The sequence below is a fragment of the Carcharodon carcharias genome, chromosome 17, assembly GCF_017639515.1.
Source record: "Carcharodon carcharias isolate sCarCar2 chromosome 17, sCarCar2.pri, whole genome shotgun sequence".
In the NCBI taxonomy this organism is placed as follows: domain Eukaryota; kingdom Metazoa; phylum Chordata; class Chondrichthyes; order Lamniformes; family Lamnidae; genus Carcharodon; species Carcharodon carcharias.
Window position 1 is genome coordinate 59,456,561 of NC_054483.1, and position 20,733 is coordinate 59,477,293.

Below are 20,733 nucleotides of genomic sequence, written 5' to 3' on the forward strand. Positions count from 1 at the left end.
CGTTCATCAGTTACTCAGCTAAAGTTTTATCCTACTGTGAATGACGACTGCATATCTACAACTATTTACATTACTGGCGAGTGCTACATGGAGGAATTCAAATACTAGCTCTCAGCAGGATTTTAACAAAATGTGCCAGATGAAACCTGCTGTCTTTTGGGATATGGCGTGGGCAGCGGATTTCAATGTTCTCTTCAGTTCCTTATAGAGATCACTAAAAATTGATGTGAGATGGTCTCATAGTAATTACAAACAGAGCCAATTTTAGTCATACAAGATCCAAATATGTACACTTAAAATCAATCTGCGTTGTACTTCCTTCACACAATGTGTGTGCAAAGATTTTTTTATTCTGGATATATTAGTTTAAAAAACTGGATCGCCTGTAGATGATTGCAACCACTTAGGTGTGTTATCAGAAAATTCATTTTATTTTCAAAAGCAAATAACACCATTTAAATACCCGCTACATGGGTGAGAATCCAGGTCCCATTCTTCATTTGCTATGGACAGTGTTCAGGTGGGAATGCTATAATGCTGTAAGCTTGGAATGTAGTCTCAATCTTCAAAGCTTGGCTGGGATTAGCAAAACTGGTACCAGACAGTGACAGATAGGGATGTGGTGGAGGATGGGGGTGTGGCAAGAGAAAACATTTTAACTTGGGTTATGTTTCTGCATCGCCAACTCTGGCCACATGGCAAGCAACTCTAGTTATGTATGTGGAAAACTCCACGCTTGTCACTGAGCTGCTTGTCCAGGGGATGTGGTCTGGGTGCTTGTGAAAGGGGGGTATTAAAATTAAAAAATACACAGACATAATATTAGCAGAGCTAATAAAAACAGAGAGCGCTGGAAAACCTTAGCAGGTCTGGCAGCATCTTTGGAGAGAAAAACAGAGTTAATGTTTCAAGTCCAATATGACTCTCCTTCGAAGAAGATTCATATTGGACACAAAATGTTAACGCTGTTCCTCTGCCTACAGATCTTCTGCCAGGCCTGCTGAGTTTTTCCAGCACGTTCTGTTTTTATTTTGGATCTCCAGCATCCACAATATTTTGTTTTTTGATTAGCAAAGCTAATGCTGCTCCTGCTCTGATGGCAGTACGGTGCTCATTACAGACTCCTGGGGCTGAATTTTCCTGGCCCTGTGATGGAGATCTTGGAGATGGTGGGGCCAGGGAGAAGGATCAGGGAAAATAAGGGGGAGTTACATTGGGATGATGCCTGGTTGCACTCCCACCCCTGGAATATATTTCATGGGTGGGTCAGGACTGGGATCAGCTGCCCACATTGTGCAGGAGGGCAGACAGTGAAGCCCATTACAGGCCAAATTAGATTCAATTTGCGGCTGAGGCCTGCATTTTGTTGCTGGCAGTGCAGCCACCATGGCCATGTGTGGAGGCTGCCATCACAATGGAGGTTCACCCCTTGGAGAGCGGGTGAGCCATCTGAACCAGGGGCTCCATACCCAAAAGAGGGGGCTGCGGCCAGGAAAGGTTTCCCCTCTGCTTCCATGGGCCTAATGGCTTCAGCCAAACAAATTTTATATTTAAATGCACTCCTCCCCAGGTGTCTCTATGATGAGGCGCCCTCATGGTCTCTAAACTGCCTGAGCAGAGCTTCAGCTCTCCCAGTGGTGCTGTGGAGACTCCAGAGCTTCTGGCCCTCTGTTTGGGCTAGCAGTATTGGGAGCCCACCTGCCATCTGTAATAGGATGGCGAGCCTGGAGGCTGCCTCTGAGAATACTGCACTAACGGATGTGCTGCCAGTAAGTGCGGGCTCGCAATCCCTATTTGTCAGGGTCGCAAAGCCAGCAAGAAAATCCAGTCAGTATCTGCGTCACAACTGAGCACAGGATGGGTGGAAGCAACATGAATTTGAAGGGCAGCTCTGTTTTTCTTGTTCTTCCTCTCTCCTGAGAATATGGAGTCTACAGGCCTCTACTCTGCTAGGAATGACCTTAAGCTCACCTGATGAGAGAAGGTGACGTCTGAATCCCAGCCAACATTAGTAAATGATGGCCATGCTGATGAAAGGAAAGGAACCCATGTTGCCAGCCACCCAAGAGTGATATTATTCCATGTTTAGTCCATCATGTGGAGGATATTTACTCACAGAGAAAATAAGCCAAGTTTAAAGAAATTTCTAAAAAAATGTTCCTTATGTAAGAAAACTGCTGTGTGTCTGGATTTGCAGTTTAGAACATAAAATGGTTTAATGTTACATTACATGGAACATATAGTGTGAAATTTGGCTGACAGTTGCATTTTCTAAAGCTCTGAATAATAGCCTTAGTCACTACACACAGAAACATTACTTTCTTCCTTGGATTACTACTGCTGGTAGGCAGTTTCTCAGTGTACTTAGAGCTGTCTCCCTGGATCCTAATGTCAAATGCATAACATATGTTTCCATTATTTTCTAGTTCAGATGCAAATATGATCTATGTGCCAAATTCTCAGGGGGGGGGTGGTGAAGGGCTATTGATTTCATCCACACACTGAACAGCCCTCCATTAATGGGGTTTGCAATAATGAATGAGATCAGAGACAAAGCAACGTATTCAGAATTACGAGATGCAGACATTTAAAAATGACATTTGAACACATCCAAGATTGTTAAGGCAGATTCTGTGCAGCCATCGAAGTTTGAGTGTGTAAAACCATCACCGCCACACACAAGAAGTGGCTGACCATTAAGCATCATTTGTCCTGGGCAGTTCAGGACCGATTTGATGACCTGCAAGAAAAGCAGTTGGAAATTATTCTAAGGATTGCCATTTAACATCCCCCCAGGGCCCCTGTTGAGGGCTCCATCTCCCAAGCTGTGCCAAGGGTTCCTGTCCTGTGTAGTGCTACAGAGACTGTTTAAGTTACAAAAAGAAACTACAGACCCCACTGTGTACTTAAAGATGTTGCTGGCTATGTAGAAAAAGGTACACAGTTTTTTTGTCATTGTTGCCAGCAATGCTCAAAAGTGACTTCCTACTGGCAAGGTCAGGGATGAAAGGGCATGTCTTCAGGTGCTTTAGCATTTAAAGACCAGTTGAACTGTTACTTGAGATCATCCAGCTTCTGATCTGCTGAGCTTTTTCGCTGACTTTCATGATAGGTATCTTTCAGATGACAATTGAACAGATAATATTAGGAGAGTAGCATATGCAAAATGATAGCATTAATGGAGAAATGCTTCAATGCTGTCTCTTTGCTGTTTTAACAGCGACATTAGTCTATTTAAGATAAGCCAGTTAATGGCACCATTAAAATAGGAAACAGGAGAACATTGTATATGAATGAGCTGTGTTGACTTACTCAAATTGCCAACAGAAATATCTAGTCCTTTATGTAATAGATCACAATGTGTGAATTAATGAAGGCTCAGTTGCAGATAAAATTTAGGCCCAGGTTGTATTACCATGATCTCATTAACTTTCATTATCACTTTTCAGAAAGTGACAATGGGTTGTAAGCAACAGTAACAGATTTTTTTCTAATATGACTTTTACTGTTCATTAAAACCAATGTGACTAAGTCAGCCACTTATTAAAGTGATACTCTATGACACTGTGTCCAGTCGCTATGCCAAGCAAATAAAAAGAATAGTGTTTCTGTACTGGGCATTTTACAACGTCACATAAATCTATCAATGTATAAAAAAATTGAGTCTGTCCATCTTTTACTTTTCTGTGATATGACTGACCCATTAGCAGAAGCCAATTATCTTCAATCTGATCTGTTAGCTGTTATTTTTACGAGCAACTATTAAATGGATGAACTTAAAGGCACCATGGAAATTACTGAAGGTAAATTTTAAAAATGAGTAGGGTAATGGAATCACAGCATTGGGTGTCCAAACTGAAGAGAAATGTTGGAAAACAGGGATGAGAAAATGTGCTTACTACAGTTTGATGAAAAATTCATGCTGTATGTGATTAAGGGCATTGAAATATGTAGAATGGAAAGATTCTGACTGAGAATGAGTCAGGTTGTGTACCTGAGACTGTATGAGTCTTAATCTCATTGTTTGGGTGAAGCCTTCGTTGCTTCAAAAAGATTAATTCCCCCCTCCTCCCCCAACCCACCCCAGCTTGAGGAGCACTTCTAAAATTCAATTGCATTCATTTACAACCACTTGTATAACAGGCTCAGGTGAAAGGCCAAAAGTTCCTACTTTGATTTGTTCAGTCATTCAGTAATAGCGACTGGCAAATACTTTATCCCTTATACATTTTCCACATGGCATTTTTCTTTTTCTTTAAAGAAGGAGATGAAGACACGTTAAAATTATATATTTGACTTTAAGTGCCGTTGCCAACTCTTGGGCCACTTCAAGAACCGTTGGTTTCCTCTATACCCATCTTCACTTTAAAACGGGTTTAAACTTTGCTCAAGGTAGCAAAGGAATGCATTTTTGCAAGAATATCACAACTAGCGACTTCTAAGCAATAATTACAAATTATAATACAAGTTCATTTTTTTGTTAAATGGGAGTGAATTCACCACTTTATTTTCCAATTGAAACTGGCAAATTGCCTTCTGGAGGAAGTCAGACTGAACGTCAGGCACAGCTGAGATTCAATGTTCTATTTGCCAGACCCACATGGAGCAGATTAATTCTCAGCACGCAAAAAGGTGCTTCATATAGAACTGGTGTGTTGACCATTAATGTGGCAGCTCCAGCATGCTATGCCACAGAGTGCTAGCACTCGTATTCTCCATATGGTCAACATGATCGCAGATGCACTGTCGCAGGAAGAGCTGGACAGAGGCAGGCAGTTATCCACAGGGAAGAAAGGAAAATCAGCAATGGGTTCAAGAGACAATTATAATAACCACAGCAACAATTTGCATTTATATAATGCCTTTAGCATTGTAAAATATCCCAAGGCACAGGGCTGTAATGAGACAATAAGTCAGACCAAAACAAAGCTTGTGTTTTTGTAGCGAGAATTAGGATTGTATTGAAAAAGTTGGTATAAGGGTTTGACTGCATTAAAAAGGGACAAGCTTGTTGGGGTTGATATGATTAGAACTTTGCTTTGGGCAGTAATGCTACAGAACCAGCAGCCTAGTATGCACTCTAATGGAAAGGAAATTGAGTTTAGTGCAAAATTGGTTGCTGACTTGCTATTCTCTGTTTCACACAACCGCCCAGGTGAATTTATACCAGACAAATTTTTGTTATTCCTCAATGCTTGCATCAACTTAAATCAGCCAGGGCTCTCTCACCTTCTGGTCTGGGAGCAAGTGAAATACCCAAATAGTCATCTGAAAAATATTTCAGAGCGCTCAGAGAATGATAAGGAGAGGAGAGACATTACAAGCCTAAAAAAATGCAAGAATGTGGGAAATGGGGATTTTCATCCACTAAACAGAGCAAGAAACCCTGAAGTCTACTATTATGGCCTGCTATTTACAGGAAGTGTAATAATGGAGGGGGGAAATTCAGAAATCCCGATGACAATTAACTCCTGCCAAACTTAACAGCAGGTTCGGATTATTATTTTGACCTGAGTTTCCCACCCAGTAGCTGGTCAGATTGACAGGCTATCCAGCTGCCAGGTTGCAAAGTCAGCAGTAGAAGGCCCCAGCCTGCGAGCAGAGCAATGGGGATGGGTCTCCGGCAATCCAGATAGATTGATGCTTGGTGGGGGGGATGAGGGGTGACGGTCGCAGTAGTGAGGAGAGCTGTGATCTACAGAAATTTTATTTTGTGGGGCCTGGGGAGCCCTTCTGCTCCTCCTGATTCATGAGCAGTGCTATAGAAAGCACTTAACCTGTTGAAGCCAGCTGCTCCTGTCTCCTTTTTGCTGACGGGTTTCCCAAGGGAAAACCCGTCTTGCAATCTTCAAATTTAAACCAAGCTCACAACTGTACTATGCAAGCCTGATTTACATATGGTATTGAAACATCCCACCTCTCCAAGACGCGCCACATAACCCGCTGCCATCAAAATGGTGACAGACTCATACATGGCAGGTTGGGTTTGCAATTTTTAATTTTTACTCCTTCCTCTGAACCATTTCTGTGCATCATAGAAGGGTTAATACCGACCCCTATGTGTTAGCACAGAATGTTGCCTCAGTGTTAAATGTCAGATGTTAGCATGTAACAGTGAGAGACTGCTGTAAGTGCTAATAACCCAGCTGTCTGGAAGTCACTGTTACAGGTTCTGAATTTGTCTGTTTCTGTGCACTCCATTAATCTGACATTCCATTTCGTCATAGTGCTTTGCTATTCCATCGCTGGTACTTCTGTTCTCCTAGCACTTCTCACTAGCTCACACAGTTAGGTGCCAACATATTTTTTGGCCAAGATTATGATATTATCAGTGACTACGAAGTGCTCTGTTTCTATACATAGCACAAGCAGTACATAGTAGCACTTCCACTTGTCCTTGTGCAGCTGGTATAAGCTACAAGACTTCAAACAGTAACACACCCAATTCTCTAGCTGCTAACAGTTACTGAACGTGGGAACTAAATCCATCTATCCTCCAGGTGAATCTATCACCCTGTAAAACTCACATTTGTGTTGCAAAGCAAGTGAAAGAATTCCCTTGGACAAGTGTATGCACTTAGTTAAATTTTCCATCCAAAATGTGAATAGCAAGGATTTGAAAGCATTCCATTTTAGCTTTCCAAGCTGCTGCTTTTTAAAGATGTTTCTGTTAAGAAAAAAGTTTAGCCAGTTCAAGTCTTTGATCTTGCAAAACCAAATGATAGCCAATGGGTCAGTTGATTATTCTGCTGATCCGTGGGGATTAGGAGGCTCTCGGGTTCAATCCTGAGCCTGTGGTGAATTAGCTGATCTGAACCGGGCTGCTGGTAATGGGACTATCCATTGGTTTTAGTGTCTTGGGTTACAGATAGGACAATCAGTCAGGGTTTCTGCTTTTGATTGCTCTTCTGGAAGTGTGCGCATGTGAGTGAATGTCAACTGGGGACAGATTTGGCTAGCATGCCTCCCGTGATCAAATAGTCTGTTGCTTCGCCTCCCATTGGCAACTTCACAGTAGAGCAGGACCACTGTCCACCCACGTGACTTCACTAACTGCCCAGTTTAAAACAGTAATACCACTCCCTATAGGATTACTGCCATTGGGAAAAAGGAAAATTCAGTGCTTTTGCAGCAAGTTAAGTGAGAACATTTCAAGCAGCGGCGTGTGAGTGTAAGGAGCCACAGACTAGGGTGCTTTGGGAGTAGTCAGCAGGAGGAAATGTGCCCAGACGCTGCTATATTCATGTAGATGGTGTGGACTAAAGTCTGAGTAAGAAGGGATCAACTACCAGGCATTGAGGACAGGAAGAGTGTAATAAGAGGGTAATTCATGTTGTATGGAGAGAGCTTGCAAAAGGTGTCAGAGGAGTCAGAAAGGGTGGGGTCAAGTTAAGTCAAGGTATTGCCTCTATCACACACATAGCCTTCAACCATCTCATTATTTCCTATTCTCCTTCCCTATCATCAAGGTGTCGGGGAAACTCATTTATATGAAGATCAACCTCTATAAGCACTCAGCACAAGATGCACTCACAACCATGCTATCAACTCATACAGCCTATCACAATGGGCTCTGCTAACCTTCAAAGGGACAATACATCTTCTCATTCTACTCATACTGCCACTTATATGATGGTGGTGATAATTTGGGATGTGTTTGGGACTGAAAGAGATTTTGCAGTACAAGCGCATTAATCATTAAAACTTTTACTATGTTTTAGGAGGACCATTTAAACAAAGCAAACCAAGCATTTGACTTTAATTCTAAAGGGATAGAATTAGAAAGTACGGAAGTTATGCTAAACCAATATTGAACCTTGGTTAGTCCACACTTTCTTTTAATTTGTTCATGGGATGTGGGTGTCGCTGGCTAGGCCAGCAATTTTTACCCATCCTTAATTATCCATCATGAAGCTATTGATGTATATAATATTATCGGAAATTATTTTTCTTTTAAAATAGAGGTTTAGTTTGTGGGTGTGTCTTAATTGGATTAAAGCCAAATAGTCTGGGTGCTTTGATGTATACTAGTTTTGAGATGTAAGAGAGGTTGAGTACATTTGCATTTTGTTGAATAGAGCATTTAAGAAGAGTGAAATCTGACACCTAGCTAGTAGAGACCAAGCAATGTTTATATTACTAATAAAATTGGTACTATGAAAAGGGTTTTAATGTTAGAAGAGGTGGAGCTCAAAGGGGCTGGTGATACAATGAGAATTTACATTTGATGAGATGTGCTGAGTATAACAGATAGCAGTTTTGTGTGTGTAGGGCAATGTAAAGTAAAGCCTGTAAGCTTACCACTGTGTCTGCAAAGGAACCAAAGTGAAAGGAGCCTCATTTTGAATTTGTAAGGTGAAAATGTTTTGCCTGGTTTCTGCATAAAGTCTATGAGTTGCCTTAGTGCAGATTAGTTTGAGAATTTGTTAAAAGTTATGATAGTAGTAATTTGTAGCCATGTGTATATATTTAACTTGTGTAAATTAATAAATGTCTCATTATTTTGATATAAAACCTCTCGAGAACTGGTGGTCTGATTCCTGAATTTAGAGCTGCATTTCAAACATACCACTTAAAATAGAGGTTATGACAGTTGTTTAAAGTTTCCCTCTGGGATTTTTAAATAACTCAGCTTTACCAACGGCTGTGTCATGACATATCCTTCAGAAAGAGCTGCCTTCTTGAATCACTGCAGTCCATGAGGTATAGGTATACCCACAGTGCTGTTACAGAGGGAGTCCCAGGACTTTGACCCAGTGACAGTGAAGGAACAGTCATGTAGTTCCAAGTCAGAATGGTGTGTGACTTGGAGGGAAACTTGCAGGTGGTGCTGTTCCCACTTAGAGTACTGTGCAGTTCTGGTTGCCATATTATGAAAAGGATCTAGAGGTGCTGGAGGAAGTGCAGAGAAGATTACAAGGATAATATTAGAAATGTGTGGGTATGCATATTAGGAAAAGATTGACAGGCTGGGTCTCTTTCTTCTTGAAAAAAGGGAGGCTGAGGGTTGACCGAATAGAGATCTTTAAAGTTCTGAAAGATTTTGATAGAGTGGATACAGAGAAAATGGGCGGAGTGTTCCCAAATGACACTAAATGTGGTAGTGGGTGGGCAAAATGGCGTTCCACCCACTGGTCGCAATGGCGAGTTTTCACGCCATATCATCCAGAGCGTATGTGCTTTCATTCTCCCACCCACCATCACCCCACCGTTACATCGTGCTGGCCGCCATGTTAAAAAGGCAGCCGCTGGCAATACGCTCATCACCATGAGCTCACCACCGTTGCCCGGGAGGCATGGCCAGCAAAGGAAAAAAAAACTGCAGCCCCCTCACCCCCCGCATCAACGACAGATCCCTTGAGTAACTGCTCGATGCCATGTAGGCCTGCCGGGATGTCCAGTATCAAGCTTTGGCCACAGGCCAGGCAGCAACATCACCAATCCAGCTTGGGAGGCGGTGGCAGTAGTGGTCAGCACCAATACCCTTCTGAAGAGGACAGCCACCCAGTGCCGCAGGAGGATGAATGATCTCCTTCGTTCCACCAGGTTAAGTCACTCTTTCCATCACTGTCAGCTCACACACTCACAAACCCAGTACACATCCACAGGGCCCTCACTCACTGCCAGTTCAAGGGACATCACCGTTCACTCTCTCATACCCACCATCATTGTCCTCATCCTGTCCATGGAACCACTCACCCCCACACAGGCCAAGCATCCTTATCATCTGCAGAATTACCTGGAAAAACTCAGCAGGTCTGGCAGCATCGGCGGAGAAGAAAAGAGTTGACGTTTCGAGTCCTCATGACCCTTCGACAGAACTTGAGTGAGTCCAAGAAAGGGGTCACCCCTTTCTTGGACTCACTCAAGTTCTGTCGAAGGGTCATGAGGACTCGAAACGTCAACTCCTTTCTTCTCCGCCGATGCTGCCAGACCTGCTGAGTTTTTCCAGGTAATTATGTTTTTGTTTTGGATTTCCAGCATCCGCAGTTTTTTTGTTTTTATCCTTATCATCTGGCCTGGCAGGTGTCCTGCTTACTCTTTCTCCATCTCTATCCATGCAGGACAAGCTGGCACAGAACAGAAAAGAGAGGTCACAGACCAGTGGTGGAATGCCTGAAATCAAGGTCCTCATGGACTTTGAAAACAGAGCCATCCAGCTGGTCAGCCAGGATCTGGACCAGTCATATGCTGATGGTGAGGTTGGCGCTGCTCTACCAAGTGAGGATCCAGCAGTGCAACATCCATCAGACAACCATGCCGTGAGTGATGTGTCCTGTTTCACAAGCCACTGCCATGCACTAATTATCTCCCCTTGCTTTCGAAGGCACATCTGCCAAACAGCTGACAGAGTCCATGACCCAGGGCCTCCGATCAAGCCCCAAAGAAACCTCTGAAGAGGAATCTGAAGGCACCCTCCCTGAAGTCCTGTCGCAGCGTTCACCCACACCCTCCACGAGACACACACCTCGGTAGGACCTAGTGGCCTAGGGGTCACAATCTGGTGAGCACATCGCACTGTATGATCCACAGCAGGCACTGGTGGGGATTACCCAGGTGTCTGGCACTCAGAGGATTACTGGAGGCCTGAACATTGCTGAGTCTGAGTCAGATGACGAGCCTCTGGACTCGGTCATGTCACAGTTGCTGGAGCTGCAAAGGCAAGCTCGGGAACATCAAGAAGGGATGTCCGCTGCACTCCTCAGATTGCAAAGCATGATAGAGGAGTCTTCAGGCTGAAGCGTTAGCGCTGGCATGCCATTGCACTGAGGTCAACATTGGTCGGATGGCAGCCGCCATGGAGACCTTGGTCCAGGACTTCAGTCCTGCACTGCTATGTGGGCTCAACTCCATCGCTGATACTATAGTTGGCTTCCAACAGTATGTACGTGAGAGGGGTGCCAGGCAGCTCGATCTCACTCCTAGCTACCCCTGCTCCTCAAGAAGTCAGCTTGAGCCCCCAGGCACTCATAGGGAAGGAGGATCTGCAGGTGCACACTCCGGGCCTATCCATCCAGGTGACTCCAAGAGTGTCCAGCCAATCCGACTGCCCTCATCCTGTGACTTCAGCAGCTCCAGCTGAGAAGGGTGCCGCAGCCACACAGCAGGACCCCGAAAGCAGGCTCGGGTCTCCAGGTCTCGGTCCTCTAGAGGACGCCTGCCAAAGTCATCACAGACAGGGTGTCACAGTCAGCAGGCTGCCTCCACCTCCACTTCTGCTGTGGATGTCCGGGGAGCACCAAAACATAGCGGCAGGGTTAGGAAAGTTAAAGAGAATTAGTTGTATAGCCTGGGCACGGGTATTAATCACTTGTACATACTGGTCACTATTGTCAATAAATTCCCAAGAATGTCACTCTGCCTATGGCTCCTTATTCTGATGAGTAGTGTTCTTGTCACTCAGATGTGAAACCTTTCTCCACAAGATAAAGGCAAGTGTCTCAGTCCAGGGCCTCTTCTCTGTGCTCTCTGCAGCCTTCAGACCAAAGTGATGGTCCGGCCTCACACTCCGTGGCAACATTATTGATGCCTGCATCTCGGCAGTGCTGGTCATCGCTGCCAGAATGGTGTGGACAGGTGCCACAGAGTTCCATCATTCTCTTTGTGTGCTCTCAGCACCTTTAAGGGGGGGGCTGGCCCTCATCTCTTCAGCACCTGTGACCAGTGATGCTGTGCTCCACCTCCTGAAGGGCTCAGGTGCTGAAGACAGACAAAGCATCAGATGCTTCTAAAGTTTCATGGCTGAGTCTCTATGATATGACCCTGATCATAGAGCGCAAGCGAGCTGCCCTCAGCCAGACAGGAGGCAGACATTCTCAGAAGCTATTTGGAGATCTACGAAGTGTCCTCACTGCATGTCATCATCGCCCTCCTGACTATTAGGGCCTCCACTGCATCTCCATGACAGGAGCATTCTCACAGAAGGTATTCGCACTGCTATAAGCCAGACTGGAGTCAAACATTCAGAGATGCGATGTGAGGATCTATGGGGTCACCTCACTGCATATCGCCATCATCCTCCACGGATCTGGCAGCTGTGAGGGCCTCCCAAGCGCACCTGCCTTGTTTAGCCATTGCGAGGGCCCATCCCCTCATTGTTGCCTCCGTGGACCTCCTCAGCTTCATCCCTGTCAGTGTCCTCCTCAATGGAGGAGATCTGCAGCTCCTCCATCTCCTCCTCTGCCAGTTCCTTTCTCCGTTGCAGCGCCGGGTTGTAAAGGGCACAGCAGACGATGACGATCCGTGACACCTTCTATGGACTGTATTGCAGGGCTCCACCAGACCGGTTCAGGAACCGGAACCTCATCTTCAGCATCCCTATGGTCTGCTCCACCAAGCTGCGAGCTGCAGCACGAGCCTCATTATAGCGTCGCTCTGCTGCAGTCTGAGGCCGCCACACGGGTATCATCAGCCACGGCCTCTGTGGGGAGCCCTTGCCCCGACGAGCCATCTCTGCAGCCTCTGTGGACCCTGGAAGACTGCAGGGATCTGCAAGTGACTCAGGATGTAGGAGTTGTGCACACACCCTGGAAACCATGTGCATAACTGCAGGATGCGTTTCTGGTGGTCGCATAGCAGCTGCACATTCAGTGAGCGGAATCCCTTGTAGCTGATGAAATCCACTGAGTGTAGTGACAGAGACCTAAGCACCACATGAGTACAGTCAATTGCACCCTGCACCTGTGGGAATCCCGAGATCAGGACGAATCCAATGGCTTTTGCATCTTGGCTGTCCCATGCTGGGCAAAATGCACAATGTGCCATGGAGAAGATGGCATCTGTGACCTCATGGATGCATTTGTGGGTGGAAGCTTGTGAAATCTCACAGAGATCACCTGTGGAGCCCTGAAAGGAGCCACTGGCATAGAAATTGAGCGCCTCGGTCACTTTCACAGACACTGGCAGTAGAAGCCCTCTATGTCCCCTTGGCGCCAAGTCCTGCAATAAGTGGCAGATGTGAGCGACCAGGTCTCTAGACATGCGCAGTCATCAGTGACACTGGTTCTAAGTCATCTGCAGGAATGACAGGCGGTCACTCGGGGTGTCGCTAGGCACTGAGCAGCCACGGCTCGCTGTCGCCCTTCTGGGGTGCTTGGTGGTACTTTTGTGCCTCCGCATTGTTTGCATGGGGGGGGGGTATTCTAGGAGCCCGACCCCAATTATATCACTGTGGTTGTGCCTGATATGTCTCAGTTGCAGAGGGATGGTCAGTTTATACAAGTGTCCCCACTGCGTGGTCACTCCCCTCACCTACCCTGACCCCCACCTTGATTTCTTGTGCGCGGGATCCAACGCCAGGGCAGCAGTTGCCCTACCACCTCCCCCCAGCAACAGCAGCCCCTGTGCCTGGGCAGTAGTTGCCCCCCTCCCCCATTCAATGACAACAGTTGTTCCTGGACACCCCCCACCACCACTCCGACAACAGTCGCCTCCATGGCAGGGCAGCAATTCACCTAGGCCTCCCAGCGACCCTGAAGCCTGCAAACAACAGGCGTGCTGACGAGCTCTGAAGAACGATGCCGTTCACACACCTCAATTCCCCCAAAGTGAAGGCCGCCAAGTGTACGTCACCTGCATGCTGTTGTGAAACATGTCGACATGCTTTCCCGCCCACTTGGACAGACAATCCAGCAGGGGTCCAAGAGCCTGGCAGGATAGACTTTTAATGACATGCAGATGTATTACAATGAGCTCCCTGACGACTGTTGGCAGGAAACGCTGGTCGCCATTGGCGGGCTGAGCAGACGATTGTGACCTGCCTTCTCGCTGTCATGAAACCGATTGTGCCATATTATCTGCGCACACCACCTATCTTGCCCGATGCCAGCAGGCATGGAAAATTACACCCAGTGTTTCCTCTTGTGGGCAAGAGCGTAACGAGAGACCATCAATGTAAGATAGTCACCAGTGAATCCAATAGGGAATTCAGAAGGAACTTCTTTACCCAAAGAGTGATGAGAATGTGAAAGTTGTTAGCACAGGGAGTGGTTGAATCAGGTAGTATAGATGCATTCAAGAGGAAGCTACATAAGCCTATTTGGGAGAAGAGAACAGGGGTTTACACTAGATGAGGAAAAATGGGAGGAGGCGCGATTGGAGCATAAACACCTAAACATAGGTTGGCTGAATGCCTTGTTTCTGTGCTGTGTATACTTTGTGATCCAGAAGCTGCAGAAAATGGTTTGTTGGGTTAGTGACTCCTATTTGACTCCATATAAATGTAGTAGTGCAGAATCTCAGGAGGCCCTTAAGGGATATAGCAAATTTTTTGTAGGATAATTCTGGTGCAAGGCTGTTAGCTTTGAGATATTAGGCCTTAGTGTATTAGGCCATTTTATTGCCTCAATTCTACTGTAAAACAGGAGAAAATCCAGCCCTCACTGTCTAATACAAAAATGACAAATGACCACTTGAGCAAGATATTAGATATAACTAGTTCTTGTGTAAAGCTACAATAGCAAGCTGTCATTGAATGGAGGAAAGAAGAGGAGGAATCTAACGGTGAACCAAAAGAAAAATTGCAGGTTTGCTCTGAGAATTTTGACACTGTGTCTGAGCAGCTGGATTAGAAAGCCTCTCCACTCCTTCCTGGGGGCCACCTTATTTTGTTCAGCTGCTGAAGAATGAATGGTTGCCACTGCATTGGTAACAAAAAGCAAAATACAGATACCCATTCATTAACCAACCAATACTGCTTAAGATTTAGATTTCTAAATAAGTAGATATCTAAACATCAAAAGCAGTGGCCTGGTCATGTGATGCTCCCATTGCAGAAAGGGACCTAAATTAGATGAAGAATTCAGACTTAGAAAATAAGTCGATCTGGTTCCACACTTGGCTGCATTAACAATTTGTATAACTTTCCATCATACAACTAAATAAGGCCAAATATTTCATCCTATGGATTGAAAAGTGGATGCCAATTAGGAGACTTCAATGGCATTCTAGATTTATTATCCAGCTCTTACACCTTTTAAGGCCTCCCTTGTCTAAGGTTTACTATTAATATGCAGTAATCAAAATAAATGCATGGCTCTCATCCATTCCCCTTGAAGTATACACTAGCCTTTAGCTGGACCCGCCAAGCAACAAAATAAAACCACAGTTTTTGTTTCTGATTTGAATTGAGAAGTTGTTTAGGACACATAGCCATTATAATCAGAATTACCTGCGAGTATCTCCACTTGTGACATTTGGTACTTATAGACTTAGGTAATCCTGGCAGAACTTGTTGTAGCTGGTCAAGGATCAGAAGTTCCACTTCTTCTTTATCTTTATGCATATTTTCAACTCCAAACTGAACTGTGGTGTGGACAACTATGGAAGGTCCGACTTCAGGGGATTCTGTACAAAACAGTAAAACATTAAGTAGGAGAACCATTAACATCGTCACGAATGAGATCAACTCTGAGTAAGTACATAAGAAATAGGAGCAGGAAAAGACCATTTGGCCCATCGAGCATGCTCCACCATTCAACATGATTATGGCTGATCTTGTGCTCCAACTCCACTTCTGCGCCTGCTCCCCATATCCCTTGGTTCTCTGAGACACCAAAGATCTGTCTCTCTCTTTGTCTTTAATATATTCAGCGATGGCGCATCTACAACTCTCTGGGCTGGAGAATTCCAAAATTCTCAATCCTTTGAGTGAAGGAATTTCTCCTCATCTCAGTCCTAAATACTGGCCCCTTATCCTAAAACTGTGTTCCCTTGTTCTAGATTCCCCAACCAGGGGAAGCAACCTCTCAGTACCTACCCTGTCAAGCCCTTTCATAATCAATGAGATCATCTCTCACTTTTCTAAACTCCTGAGAATATAGACCCAATTTATTCAGCCTTTCATCGTAGGAGAACCCTCTCATCCGAGGGACCAATGTAGTGAACTTTTGCTGTATTATCTCCAATGCTAGTATATCCGTTCTTAAATATGGAGACCAAAATTGGACACTAGGTGTGGTCTCACCCAAAGCGCTATACAATTGTAGAATGATTCTTTATTCTTGTACTTCAATCCTCTTGCAATGAAGACTAACATGCCACTTGCTTTCCTAATTGCTTGCTTTACCTGCATGCTAACCTTTTGAGTTCCTTGTATGAGTAGACTCAAGTCTCACTGAACATCAATATTTACAAGTTTCACTTGTAAAACTTTTAAAACTCTGCTTTTCTGTTCTTACAGTCAAAGTGAATAACTTCACTCTTTCCCACATTATACTCCATCTGCCACCTTATTTTCCACTCACTTAACCTGCCTATGTCTCTTTGTGTCCTCCTCACAACTTGCATTCCCATCTAGATTTGTATCATCAGCAAACTTAGATACATTACTCTCTGTCTCTTGGTCCAAGTAATTTATATAGCTGAGGCTGTGCTGAAGTCCCAGCACTGATCCTTGCAGTACCCCACTAGTCATAGCCCGCCAACTTGAAAAATGCCCCATTTATCCTGACTCTCTGCTTCCTCTCTGTTAACCAATCCTCCAGCCATGCTAATATTCACCCCCAAATCCATGAGCCGTTATCCTGTATATTCTAGCACTTTCCCAATGAATGATGTCAGGCTAACTCACCTGTAGTTCCCTGTTTTCTCTCTCCATCTCTTGAATAGCGCTGTTACATTTACTAACTTCTAATCTGCCAGGACCATTTGGAATTTAGGGAATTTTGGAAAATCATAGCAGTGCATCCACTCTCTCTGCAGTTATCTCTTTTAGAACCCTAGTATGTAGGCCATCAGGTCCCCGGGATTTGTCATATTTTAGTCCCTTAAGTTTCTCCAGTACTTTTTCTCTGCTGATATTAATTACCTTAATTTCCTCACTCTTATTAGCCCCTAGGTTACCCTCTATTTCTGGTATGTAACCTATGTCTTCTACTGATAAGACAGACACAAAACATTTGTTCAATGTCTCTGCCATTTCTTCATTCCCAATGTTAATTTCTCCTATTTCTGCTTCTAAGAGTACGATCAACATAGTTGGGCTTCGGTAAAGGGTGAAGCATTGCTTTCCAAACTGCCTTCAAACTAACAAGCTTTCATATCTTAAATCCGTGCATACCATTTGTGGTTGAGTGTCAAAGGACCTAATGTGTAACATGGATCACAATATCTAAAGGACAAGAGTATCATTGATTCTCAGTTTGGATAAGCAGCAAGACTGGGGAGGTCCCAGTGTGGATCGCTGGTCCATGCTGGGTTAACTGACCTCAGCTAAGGTGGCTGATATGGTATAACAAATTGGCCTCAGTGCCATGTTTCCAATGGAAATGAAAGGTGAGTGTTTTCTATGATGGGTAGCTAATCCTCAACACCAGTTGGCAACCTGACAACCCAGCTCAATCTCTTCAGGAGAGATGAGCTAGAGAAATTGGGTAAAAATAAAAGTCAGTAAATGATCATTTTGATTCCGCAAAATTAAAATATCAAAGAAAAAGTTGTGTCTTTCATGACCTCAGGATGTCCCAAAGCACCTTATGGCCAATGAAGTACACTTAGAGTGTAGATAATGTCGTCATGCAGCCAGATTATGTACAGCTAGGTCGCACACACAGCAATGTGATAACAAAAAGATAATCTGTTTCAGATGTTGGTTGAGGGATCAATATTGGCCAGGACACCAGGTAGAGCTCCCCCACCCTTCTTCAAAATAGTGCCATGGGATCTTATACTTCCATCTGTGAGGGCAGCTTTGGTGTAACATCTCATCCAAAAAACAGAATGTTATTGTGGTAAGATTACAGTTATTCTGCCTGCATCCTGGAGTTGAATGATTGTTAGTTTTGTAATGGAAATACTGAATGAAATGTTTGCCGTTACCATTGCCTTGTTGTTAACAAGAAAAATAATGGCAGCACTGACCTAAACTGCGTTTCTTATTATCGATGGAGATGAAGCGTATGCAAGGGTTATCGGCAATGTACTTCATGGCCCAGGGGACACCAATCTGTGTGCCTGCCTCGTAGAAAAGGGCCAATGCAAAACGAGAGGAATAACTTGCTGCTTCCAGTTGCTGCCTTTGTGATTCACTTATTACTGCAATAAAGAAAGATTGTGGAAAAATGAAAGGGACAATGTCATAAAATCAATTTTTCATTTTTGCAATACAGGACAACATGCACAGTCAATATTTGTTTGACTAAATAGCAACTGCATTACAGCTATCTATCATGAAATATTTACGACGGGGTCCTGGGTTGAAATCCAGCTCAGACTGATGGGGTGATGAGCTTGTGTCTCTAATGGTTGTTAAGGGGCAGTTTGAGTACTCTCAATTCTGTTCTCAGGGGACAGAGCTCCATAGTGCAAAAACTTCACTGATAATTCATAATCAGCACTAAACAATCATTTTAACCTATCAGCCCCTTAATGTATTTGAAATGGGCTAGCAACAAATGGATTTGTGAGCCACACAATTGCCTGTGAGAGTCCAAGGTATTAAACTTTTATTTTAAAGCAACTGGAAACACGCGCTAATAGACAATGACCTCATAAGGCAGACCCTCAACAGACGAAAGGAAAGTACAGCCAATGGAGCTCAAAGTGGGAGCAGATGGAGAGGTTGCAGTCAAGGTGTCTGAAGGTGTGCAACCTGTGGGCATCAAGGAACACTGATGCAGACCAGTTCAGGAGTAAGTGACCATTAAACCTTGCTTAAGTGAAACTAGGAGCTGCCTCATACTCCAGATAGACTAACTTCACACCAATTTGTTTAGATTATTCAAATCAACACACGACTTGGCAATGAATCATCATTGGTCCAGATGCAAAAACGTTAGAGCAGCCGAGCCCTGTTTTATTTTAACACAATGGATCAAAAGAAAATGAAAGAAAATAAATACATAGCTATTAAATCATTGTCTACTGAACAATAAAAGGTGTTAATAATTTCATCTTACATTCCTTGTTCAAATCTGTCCTCAGAACACTCCAACAGGGAATCTGTTTCTTAAATTGGTTTCCATGTCATCTTACAGTGTACTTGTACTGAATGGTTGTTGCATGGCTTTATTACAATGCACACAGGGCAAGTTCTAACAGTACAGGTCCATTAGTTAATGGTAATGGTTGAATAATGTTAGGCTTACAATAATGTAGTTTAATTGTATCAATTGGCCTTGCTGCTTATTTTAGATTGTTTTACATTTGCACCATCAATTCCAAGTTAAACAGGATTAACGCTGTCACCTAACCTTTCACAAAATGTTCAATTCACTGAGTTTTCTAAAGGTGATTGTGTAGAGGATCGAGGAGAGGCTGAGTAATTGTAGTTTTTGATTGTTTCAGGCTGGCACGCAGTAATGTATGGGAGTGCAATTATACTGCACACTGCATGCTGCAAAGCAGTGCCTCCAAAATTGTAACATAGCTGTAGGAAACATTTGGCATCACAGTGTGGTATGTACCAGGTAAGGAGCTAGTCTGCCTTTGTACCAACTACATGTTTAGATATACACACACACATACCTGAGCAAATGTTAAAGTACATGCACATAACTCTGATGTACATGTTAAGGTACACACGCACAGAACTCTAAACATATGTTTAGATACACATGTTAATGTGCACACACATGGAACACCGATGAATATGTGTTAAAGTTCACATGCTCAGAATTCTGAGCACATATTAAGATGCAGGTAAAAAAGCGCTCTCCTTTGCTGGCCTAAAAGATGTCGTGAATGCACACTATAACTTCTTTCCCAACTCTAAAACTAGCTAGTAGGATCAACTGATGCTTGCAGCATAACAAAAGAACATTAAGGAGTTTCACATATGCCTGCTCAACTTTATTACGATTCTTTATTCAAATTGATGGGCAGCTAAAACCAAACAGAGCACCAGTATTCAAGGAATGGTTGTATAAGAACCTCGTATGTGGCTGATGTAATCTGGGAGTGTTAGATACCCATTTAGCTTTACAAGCCAAACCTTAATGTCTGGCTGCTTTGCTGGTGTTATTAAGCAGGATAGGTTGCCAAAAATGTACAGTAATGGCTAAACTGTCCTGTTGCAGTCAATGATAGATCATCATTTGTTAATTTTAGGTGCCTCTAGAATGATTAACTACGATAATGAATATTTTAGTACTAAAAACACACAAATCATATCATCTATAAATTGATTAATAGCTTGTGAAACATCAAGGCACAAACGTCTATGATATATTGGTAGTTGTTGAATATGGCATTCCTTTATCAGCTATTTTAACAAAGTATTAATTAATTTATAAATAAACCAGTTAATACTTGCATTAAATAGCTGATACAAGCTGTTTGTATGAACAAATTAAACACTTATGTACTAAGATCACAGTTCCTTCTTTCCTTTAACATGGATTTTTCATTTATTAGAGGAATGAGCATAATTAATGAACTTTTCTTTAGTCACAATTTTCATGAACCACTGTTTTAGATCTGATTTTGATGCTGATGCTTATTTTAAGCTCAAAGTTAGTTCCAATTGTTTACTGAATAAAACACTGAAATTTGCCACTCATTGTTGCCAAGCTGCTTATGTGTTTTTGAACTTGGCTGACTGATGTGGGAAATCAGACATTGCTTCACAGATTGGCTCGAATATTACTACTCACAATTAAATAATAAACCAGATGTTTGTTGAATTGATGAGTACAAAACCATCCGATGAAGGACTGTATTAGCATGTATATAATGTGCTCACATTTGCAATTTTATGTTTATGAGAAAGAAAAGGAAGACTTGCATTTTTAGAGA

At 43.5% G+C, this 20,733-nt stretch overlaps 1 protein-coding gene across 4 annotated transcripts in view; it reads right to left on the reverse strand.

Moving 5' to 3' along the window:
• Window positions 1-412: 412 nt before the first annotated feature.
• The window catches only part of rnls (renalase, FAD-dependent amine oxidase), a 191,664-nt gene continuing 171,343 nt past the window's right edge, over window positions 413-20,733 (reverse strand). For 3 of the 4 annotated variants that reach the window (XM_041210550.1, XM_041210549.1, XM_041210547.1), the window contains exons 5-7: window positions 17,860-18,033; window positions 15,170-15,345; window positions 413-2,740 (exon numbers count right to left, since the gene is read on the reverse strand). In XM_041210550.1, the coding sequence (XP_041066484.1) occupies window positions 2,588-2,740; window positions 15,170-15,345; window positions 17,860-18,033 (503 nt within the window). In that variant the 3' untranslated portion in view covers window positions 413-2,587. Of the gene's footprint in view, window positions 2,741-4,199; window positions 4,254-15,169; window positions 15,346-17,859; window positions 18,034-20,733 lie in introns of those variants that run through there. The other variant, XM_041210548.1, reaches the window with a different exon arrangement.